The sequence below is a fragment of the Lupinus angustifolius genome, chromosome LG16 (genome assembly GCF_001865875.1).
Source record: "Lupinus angustifolius cultivar Tanjil chromosome LG16, LupAngTanjil_v1.0, whole genome shotgun sequence".
In the NCBI taxonomy this organism is placed as follows: domain Eukaryota; kingdom Viridiplantae; phylum Streptophyta; class Magnoliopsida; order Fabales; family Fabaceae; genus Lupinus; species Lupinus angustifolius.
Genome location: NC_032024.1, coordinates 8,186,391 through 8,196,383, shown reverse-complemented (window position 1 = coordinate 8,196,383; position 9,993 = coordinate 8,186,391). Strand labels below are relative to the sequence as shown.

The window sequence follows — 9,993 nt, the reverse complement described above, 5'->3', positions numbered from 1 at the left end:
AACACGGATGGGGCTGCCAAAGGTTCCCCGGGGCATGCTGGGGGTGGTGCTATCTTCAGGGATGCTAAGGGTAATTGCTTGGGTTGCTTCGCCTCTTATTTCAACATTCATGACTCCATTTTTGCTGAGGTTCTTGCTGCTATTATGGCCATTCAATTGGCTCATTCCAAAGGTTGGGTTTATGTTTGGCTTGAGTGTGATTCTACTGCCGTGGTGGACATTTTCAAGGGCAATAAACTTGTGCCTTGGAAGTTAAGTAACCTCATGAACAAGTGCAAAAGTGTAATGTTGGATATGAATGTGAGAGTGTCTCATATCTTTCGGGAAGGGAACACTTGTGCGGATAAGCTAGCCAATTTTGGTGTAGTTTATAGGATGGATCATTGGTGGGAGTCCCCCCCTTTGTTCTTGATGCATGAATTTCATAGAAACTTATTACTCCTTCCTAATTATAGGTTTAGGGGCTTGTAATGGTTGCTCTTTGGTTAATATAATCCCGGGTGTGTTTGCACCTTTGTTTTAAAAAAAAAATGGACCACATTAGTTATCTCTATTGTCAATTTCCTACTTTCTACTTTGAATAGTTGTCATTCAAGTGAGTGTGATTAAATGTTTACTTTTAAGTTTTAACAACGCTCCCTCAACCGAACGATATTAAATATCTACTTTTAATAGCACTTAATCAAACGAATGTTGTTAAATATTTAATTTCTACTTTAACATCGTTCACTCAAACAAGTTCTATTAAATATCTATTTCTATGAATCTGAAGAAAATATACTTGTTACACTTTCTTACCATTTTCATTGTTGGTTAATATGTTTTCTTGTTTTTCTTTCTTCATTTTTTTTATTATTTAAAGGCTGTATTGAAAAAAGAATTGTGCTCTAATTAGATAATACTTCTCTATTTATGGACAATAACATATCACTTTCAGCGACACCAAAATTTAACGATGATATGTTTTGTTGTTGTTAAGGACCTCTACTAGAAATGCTTTTATGACATTCTAGAAACATGTGATGGGGTTGAGATTTAATTCAAATAGATTGACAAAATTGAGATTTGAGAGTTACACTTCAGCAACTTGTTCCCTTCTTTGAGAGAAAGACTTATTTATATATATATATATATATATATATATATAAATAAATAAAAGTAATGAAATTTTGATAATATAATTAAATTTAATTCTAGTTAAAATTTAATCATAAATAATGGCACCAGAAAATATAAATATATTAATTTTCAAATATGAAATATTGTTTATATATATTCCTACAAAAGTTTTTCTTTTGAACATATTTTGATTTGATTGTTAACGAAATGAATATATATTTCATTTAAAGCAATTCCAATTTGCTTATTTTACGTTTTTCAATTTTCTTAATATATACTCTCTTCATTTCCTTTCATATTTAAAAAGTTGGAAAAAAACTCCTCTCTCATATTCAAGAGGCAAATTAGGATTTTTATATATGAATTTAAGGATAGCAATATCTTATCATTATATCTGAGAGGTAATAATGTCACATTATCTTTATTTTTATTTTGTTTTATATGTACTCTCCTGCTCCTCTATAGTAGTGGAGAATACTCACTCAACAAAATGATATATTTTAAATATAATAACACTGTTTAAATTTACAATGTAAACTACATTAGAGAAGAATGAAAACATTTATGGTAAAAAAAAGGTATATAAGGGTATGATTGTAAAATAAAGTATAAATGTGTATCAAATTTTTAAATTGTCAAAAAGATTTGGGAAAACATAAAAACAAAATCATATATTAAAAGATATCAAATGAACAGAGCAAATCATTATTTTTAGATTAAAGTAAAGGTTTACTACTAATGATCTACCATTTAAAGCATTTCTCATGTTTTCTAGAAATTGTTTTTAAAAAATTGTAATTATAAAATTAAGTTTTAATTAATGATTATATTTTTAAAATTTGATTAAAGGGTCAGTATTAATCGGTTGAAATTGAAATTAAGGGTTCAAATTTTACAAAAGGATTAGTCAGAATTAAATTTGATTCTTCCATTTAAATGTAACATTGAAGTTCCCTAATTTATTTTATTTTTAAATATTTACATATATTTTAATATCTGAAATTAAAGATTGATTTATTTTCAATTTCAAAATTTTGAATTCTATGTCATTTATACATTTCAGATTAATTTTTCCATCTACATTGTAATTGTCAATGTATTTCATATACTAATGGCCCATAATGCATTTATTATTGAGAAAAAATGCATAAACTGATAGTGTATGAATTTTATATATCTTTACTGCATTATCCACTATCTATATTTAATTATTATTGATTTTTTTAAAATAATATAAATGAATGATGAATAATGTATTGGTTGTGTATAAATCTTTATACTAATAATGCATAAATATTATACTCTTTAATATTTTTTATATAATTTTCATAGTTGTATATATGAAATGAGATTGAACTTCAACTAACATATAAAATATCCTAAAAAATAAAATAAAAAGCTTGATTAAAAGTATAAAATGTCCTAAAAAATAGCCTGTTATATATAATTCATAACATGATAAAATGGACTAATAGATGGTTGATTTATTGGGGATGATATTCCATAAAACCATGACATGTAATTCATGTTATGAATCAATAAAAGAGAAGATGATCTATCTCTTATAGTGTAAGATTTTTTTTTACATAATATATATTATTCATATATTAATTATTATTAACTATTTAATCAAAGTAATATATATATATATATTAGTTAATAAGGTATTAACCGTATAAAAAAATTTATAGTAACATATGAAACTCTTAATAAAAATGATTCATACTTAAAAAAATGCAGAAGGTATCTCGTCGCCAGGCTTTGCCTCAAGGTGTTCAACCACAATGTACCACGTGGGAGATTTTATTACTTATTAAATAGTTATATTATTTGATGTTTCAATTTATCCAAAAAAAAATAATTATGTAATTTATTTTAAAAAAAAAAGCTACGGTCTAAATAAATACGTGAAAATGTTTATTATGTTCCCATCTTACCCTTCAAATTCTCCCTATAACTTGTACATATAAAAGACCAAACTCAATCATAGCATTCGCCACCTTTCAAGTTTCAACCTTCGTCCCTTCTCTTCTTCGGTATTGTAGACCTCCCTCTCTCTCTCCTCTTTATTCTTTCTCTACGTTACTGTTTTCATTATATTGTTTCTCAAAGTTTTGATCCTTTTTTTTGTTTCGTCTTTTTGATAGGTCTTCCACTTTTCTCTACCAAAGCTGGTTTTTATTTGTTGTTAATAATCACATTATATGAGTGAATTTTGTGTTTGATGTGTTTCATTTGAGTTATACATATATACATGATATTTGTTTTCTTGAATTTGTTAATTATTTGGAATTGGCTTAAATTATGGAGGCCTTCTCTTCTGCCGTGCTCCACATCACTTGGATGCACCAACTTTCGTAAAACTAGCACTTCCTATATCTTGTGAACTATTTATTTTATCTCATTTTAATTTTATAATCCAGTAACATTTTTTTATAAAAAAACTGATATTTGATCTTTTGAGCTTGGCCTATGAATTAGGGCTTAAGACATGGAGTGTAGCTAATTTTCACCTACATTAAGTTCAATTTGTGAAGTGTTAAATTCTAGCGAATTTTATTATACTTATCACATATAATAACGATTCCTCTAGTTGACATCTTTGATTATTGTACATACAATAACAATGCTCCTTCCAATAAGAATTGTTGTATGTATGAGATATAACAACACTCTATGAAATCTAGTGTTATTGATTTTCCATATTCTACAGTGTTGTTGAATAATAATTTTAGCCCTGCCCAAAGGCAATTCAGGCTTAGTGAAGTGTTCTGCCTGAAACCTTCTCTAGTTCTCATGCAAGCAAAAACTACATTTTATTTATTAACAGTGTGAGTATGGACTAGCTTTTTAGGGCTCCTATATTATTTTCCCACCTCAGAGGAAAGACTAATTTCCTGTCCAAATCATTTGTTTTTTCATTATAAATATGGTTAACTGCAACTTTTTTATCCCATAACCTTTTGAATTATTATATCATCTTAGTTTGTTTACCAATTCTGGTATTTGTTGTTTTTTCCATAATGCAATGAAGAATAACTCTCTTCAGATGGAGAAACAAAAAGCTGATGAATACCTTTTGAAAGTGGCTGAAGATCAAAAGGTTCATGTTTATTTTATTAAAGCTTTTAAATTGTCACTGTTAGCATATTTATAGCCATAGTATTATTAATGCTTTATTTTTCCAGAAGCAAATAGAAAAACTCAATGCTAAGATCATAGAGCTAGAAAAACAACTGGATGTGAAACAAGAGGACTTAATAGAAAAGGAAGAGGCACTTCAACATTATGAAGATTTGAACGATATATTAATCATTAAAGAGCGCCAGTATTTTGATGAGCTCCACGGTGCTCGAAGTGAGTTGCTTAATGTAAGTGTGATTTTTCGTATGTATCTTTTCTTGAGATCAGCTTTTACGATTCTTTCATAATTTGTCTGCCTGTCTGGTAATGTTTTTTATGATGATTGTATGACTTGAATATACTTAATGGGGTTGGTTGTTATTGAATGAAATGAGTATGACAATTATCTTGTTTGGAGGATAATTGAGCAAAGGTTGAGATGAGAAATGCGCCATTAAATATCAATTTGGTTTTATGTTGGAGAGGTTGATCATAGAGACTATATATTTGTTATGGCGAATGATGAAGATATACTGAAGAAACCAAATAGACTTCTACAAGATCATTAATTATTTGGAGAATATGTGTGATAAGATGGCTAAAGAGGTTTTATGGAAAGCTTTAGAGAATAAAGATATTCAAATTGCTTACATTTGAGCAATCAATAATATGTATGATGAGGAGGTCCTGACCAACATGAGAACACTAGATGAAGTCTTAGAAGATTTTCCTATTGTCATAAGACTCCACTAAAGGTCAACATCAAGTCCATAGTTGTTTATATTGATTTTGGATGTGTTTATACTGAATATATCCAAGTATTGATGGCACAATACATGCTTTTCGTAGATGATATTGTCTTAGTGAGAGACTCTAAAGAAGAATTAAATGAGAATGTAGAAATATGAAGATAAACTTTAGAACCACATTACTTTCATGCAAGTCAAAATAAGACAAAGTATATGATGATTGGAAAATTGATGAAAATGTAAACCATAGGATTTAAGGAGGTTGGATAAAATGATGAAGTGCTTCAGGTGTCATATGTGATAAAAAGATACTACTCAAGTTTTAAAAAAAGTTTTACCTCATAATTATAAGACTTGTAATATTATATGAGACATTGAAACTAAATATTGGTCATCCTACTACAAGCTGTCTTGCTAAAATGTTTTTGGGATTGACCACTATCTGCAATTGACTATCTAATTAAAGAGTAGTAGGGAATTATTGGATCTAGAATTTATTTTATTAAAAAGATAATTTTGATATATTATGCTTACTCATCAATGAAGTATCATAGCATATCAGATACAAATGCCTGAAGGTTATTGAACTATAAGTGATATATAACCTAACAATATTTAATGCTTCACAAGATTTTTATGATGGCATGTCAGTATGATTGTTTGCATATTCCATGTTCATATATTACATTCCTTTATCATGGAGTTTATGTTCTAAAAACTTGCACCCTTTTTGTACAATATTGCCTACAAAATCTATTAATATCTGTCTCTCATGCAGTTCATTAAAGATAAACCAAGACGTGGAAAATTTGGTGTAAAAAGAATGGGGGAACTTGACAGGACACCATTTCTTGAAGCTATGAAGAAAAAATATAATGAGGAGGAAGCTGTAAAGAGAGCTTCAGAACTATCTTCATTGTGGGAAGGGTATCTGAAGGACCCTGATTGGCATCCATTCATAGCTATCTTGGTTGAAGGGCAAGAAAAGGTGCATTGTTGAACATATACATCTCCTGATAAAGCTGCATGAATGATTGCAAATTAAGCTAAATCAAATTTGGTCCATTCTATTATTTATCTTTATGATATACCTTTTCATGAAGGCAATGAATATTTTGAAGGCCCATGTTCCCTGGATTAGATCTATTTTTGTCGTAAGGTAGTTTGAATAACCTATGATCTTATCCGAGTGTTTGTATAAATACATTTTACGAATTTCGTTCTTTTATAAACATGTTCTCTTTAGAGGGTGAGCCTTTGAGGGTTAAGTTTGCTATTTTGTGACTGGAGGTTAGTCTCTCTACTTGCTGTGAAGGTGTCTGTGAAGGTGTCGTACATTTACCCTCTTTATACTCTAGCTTCATGCATTGGGTTGTTGTTATATGTATATTGATATATCAATTATATGTATATGTGCATATGTATATATGTAAATTTGGGCCTCTTTAAAATTATAGATGGCTTAAAAATAAGAATAGTGGAGGATACTAGCTAGGGTGGGCAATGGCTCAGAAATTTCTGTGAATCATTCACTTCAGTTTCTTTTGGCCTATGAATCTTTTCTCTAATCTTATAAGCTTATATGAGAAGTTTGGAATAGCTCCTCTGGTAGAGAAGATGGTAGAATCGTGTCTCAGATGGTTTGGATATGTGTGGAGGAGACTGGTAGAAGTTTTAGTAAAAAGAGTTGATGAAATGGAAACTAGTCCAATTCCTAGAGGAAGAGATAAACCAAGAAAAATTATAGGGACATGATAAAGAATAACTTAGATGTCAATACTTTATCAATGAACATAATTTATAATAGAATATTATATCATTATTTGATCAATGTAGTTGATTCACCTGGTGGAATAAAAGCTTGGTTGTTGTTATAAGCTTATATGAGAACTTTGAACCTTGCTTCTAGTGTTTTACATGCAAAACTTGTTCTCAATTTGTAATATATTGTCGTTTATGGGAAATTCAAATATAAGATGCAACTTTGGTGGGATATGGAAGATTTGAGTGTGCTATTATGTGGCAGGCCAGGTGACATGTACCTTTATTGAAGTAGTGTTTGAACTTTCTGTAACTGAGATGAATGGTGCCTATATTTAGTAAAGACAATTGCTTCATGTGTCTTGGTATTAAGTCATTTATATATGTTGTGAAGTGCACTCCTTGATGGGATCACATTTCGCACAATATGTGTCATTCTATGTGTCATGTGTTATGATTTGCCAGAAAAATAATTAATAATTATATTTTGAATTTAAATACATTTTTTTCAACTAATCATAGTTTATGTCACATATTGGATAGAAAATGTAATCCCCTCTTTACTCTTTTGTTTCCTACATATGGTGTATTGTTAGGTTCATGCAGCTACAGCTTTAGGACAAAATATTTCTAGTATAACAATTTTATATGTACAAAGTTTTGAAGATCCATTTATTCTGAACTTGTACTGCATATTTCTATAATTTCTGGTGAAATTTCTTCTGCTTACACCTTGTTATCTTGCTTCCTGATTTTTCATTTCAGCAAATTATAAATGATGAGGACAAAAGGCTGAATGGGCTGAAAAATGAGATTGGTGAAGGTGCATATAAAGCAGTGGTTACAACATTGAGAGAGAGGAAAGAATACAATGCTAGTGGGCAGCACATAGTCCCAGAGTTATGGAACTATGAACAAGGTAGGAGGGCAACTTTGAAAGAGGGAGTGCAGTTTCTGTTGGAGCACACTACAATTGTTGATTGATTTGAAGGTTGGTATGCAATGTATTTAGGTTACTGCATTTCACTTTTTAACTAGGCTAATTGATATATGGGTTAGTTAGTTGTTCAGGAACAATCAACTTGGTTTCATATTTTTTTTTCAAGAAACTACAGTTGATTTGTGTTACTCAGAAAGTTTTTTTGTCCTTTTGACTTTTGTTGTTTGATTGCAATTACTGTTTTGATCTTTTTCTTTATAATCATTACTGTTTTGATCTGTCTTTTAACTATTGATTGTATTGGTCAATGGTTGATGTTTGTTACAGGAGTCAACATGTTGCAGTTGGAGTGTGAGAATTATGCTTCCAAATAGGAAGAGCTGCAAAACTTACTGGATGTGTCTTCTAAAGAGTTTTACTATGATTTTGAACTATTTTTTTTTTACATGTCACTTACGAATTTTTTAAAGAAAGTTAGCTTGGGTAAGGGTAATGTGATGTTTGTTCTTTGTGACCATGAGGTCATGAGATTAAATCCGGGAGATAAGCTCTCTATTTATAAGGATAAGACTGTACACATTTACCCTCCCAAACTTCAGTAAGTGAGAGCCTTATATATTGGGTCATCCTTTTCTTATACTAATGGATTTTTTTTGTCTTTTGGTTGACACATGCACTTGTTCATGTTTGTTGAGAATCAAACTGCTTTCGTAAAGACAGAGTTTGTGCTGTCTGTAGTGTTGGACAAGTCATTGACTCAGTGGTGTTAAACTTGCATGAGTATATTATGTAGATGCTTGTATGGGTAATTTGAATTTTTGGCACTTGGAATGCATAGTATTATTTGGGTTAAATTGCAATTTTAGTTCTCCTACTATTTTCTATGTGTGATTTTAGGATCTCTACATCAAATTGAATGAATGTAACCGTCAAAATATTTCATTCCATATGGTAAGAGTAGGAAAATTTACTTTGTTGGTGCACCTTGACCGAAAAATTACGGTCTTGGTGCACCTTTTGAAAATATTACTAAACTAGTGTAGTTTTAGGGTAAATCGGCAACCCCATTGCCGATTTAGAGAAATTTATTATTTTTTTAATGTACTCCCCCCTAAATCGGCAATAGGGGGGAGTTTTTATAAATTATATTATTTTTTTATTCTCCTCCCCCTAAATCGGCAATGGGGAGGAGTTTTACTAAAAAAAAATTTTTAACCTCTCCTCCCCTAACTCGGCAATGGGGGAGGAGTTTTTCAATAATTATTTTTTTTTTAAATCTCTCCCCCCTAAATCGTCAATGGGGGGAGTTTTCTAATAATTATTTTTTTTAATTATCCTCCCTTAAATCGACAATAGGGGAGGAGATTTTCAAAAGGATTTTTTTTTTAAATTATCCTCCCCTAACTCGACAATGGGGGAGGAGTTTTTCAAACTCTATATATTGCCATTTCCAACAGTTGTATTTTCACCGAAATTTCTCAGGATTCTGTAAAACAGTATAGCTTCTTCATCAGTTTCTTTCAGTAAAATTAATGGAACACATAGTTGTGTATCTATGTTAGTTTCTCAAGATCATAGTAAATTAAATTCGTCATTCATTGCAGACCTTATTGTTAACTTGGTATCTGCAGATCCGAGTATACCAGTTAAGGCACTGGTGAAGGAGGTTGTTAGTCGTTTTGGTTATACAGTCACGTATAGAAAGGCGTGGACTGCAAAACAAATGGCAATGGCCAAAATTTATGGTGATTGGGAAGGGTCATATAATGAGTTACCACGTTGGATGAATGCTCTACAATATTTTTGTCCGCACACAATTGTAAAATATCAAGCACATCACGAAGTTGTAGATGGCATGGAAGACCCAAGTCGAATCATTCTCGATAGAATATTTTGGGCTTTCAAACCATGTATTGAAGGGTTTGGTTATTGTAAACCAATCCTACAAGTGGATGGTACACTTTTGACTGGCAAATATACTGGAACATTGCTAATAGCAAGTTCACAAGATGGAAACAGACGTGTATTTCCAGTTGCATTTGCCATTGTTGAAGGAGAGACGAAAGAAGCTTGGGAGTGGTTTTTTTACAATCTTAAGACGTATGTTACCCCTCAAGAAAACCTGTGTATTATATCAGATAGGGGCACAGGTTTATTAGTTGCACTCCGAAGTGAGGTGGCAGGATGGTCTAGTGTAGAATCAGTTTATTGTATTGTATTTGTCATGTAGCTAGTAATTTCAATAGGGAATTCCAAGATTCTGATCTAAAAGACAAAGTTGTAGAAATGGGTATGTCCTAT

The 9,993-nt window shown here is 30.8% G+C and overlaps 2 protein-coding genes across 3 annotated transcripts in view; both read left to right on the top strand.

The window, feature by feature from the left end:
• Nucleotides 3,122–8,196, top strand: LOC109329524 (protein INVOLVED IN DE NOVO 2-like). 2 transcript variants are annotated; one of them, XM_019563210.1, is made up of 6 exons: nucleotides 3,122–3,155; nucleotides 4,169–4,222; nucleotides 4,308–4,490; nucleotides 5,770–5,979; nucleotides 7,518–7,743; nucleotides 8,020–8,196. In XM_019563210.1, exons 2-5 carry the CDS (start codon nucleotides 4,169–4,171, stop codon nucleotides 7,734–7,736), a joined length of 666 nt encoding a protein of 221 aa, XP_019418755.1. In that variant the 5' UTR covers nucleotides 3,122–3,155; the 3' UTR covers nucleotides 7,737–7,743; nucleotides 8,020–8,196. The 2 variants fall into 2 exon arrangements, with proteins under 2 accessions (XP_019418755.1, XP_019418754.1); XM_019563209.1 differs by lacking the exon at nucleotides 3,122–3,155 and having other exon boundaries at nucleotides 4,120–4,222.
• Nucleotides 9,248–9,993, top strand: part of LOC109329282 — a 996-nt gene continuing 250 nt past the window's right edge. The window contains exons 1-2 of the mRNA XM_019562961.1: nucleotides 9,248–9,842; nucleotides 9,923–9,982. Coding sequence (XP_019418506.1) covers nucleotides 9,248–9,842; nucleotides 9,923–9,982 — 655 coding nt within the window. The remainder of the gene's footprint in view (nucleotides 9,843–9,922; nucleotides 9,983–9,993) is intronic.

Coding starts and splice junctions, on each gene's coding strand:
- LOC109329524 (XM_019563209.1), top strand. CDS start 4,148: ATGAAGAATAACTCTCTTCAGATGGAGAAACAAAAAGCTGATGAATAC. Junction 4,223..4,307: donor AAGTGGCTGAAGATCAAAAG/GTTCATGTTTAT, acceptor TTATTTTTCCAG/AAGCAAATAGAAAAACTCAA. Junction 4,491..5,769: donor CTCGAAGTGAGTTGCTTAAT/GTAAGTGTGATT, acceptor TCTCTCATGCAG/TTCATTAAAGATAAACCAAG.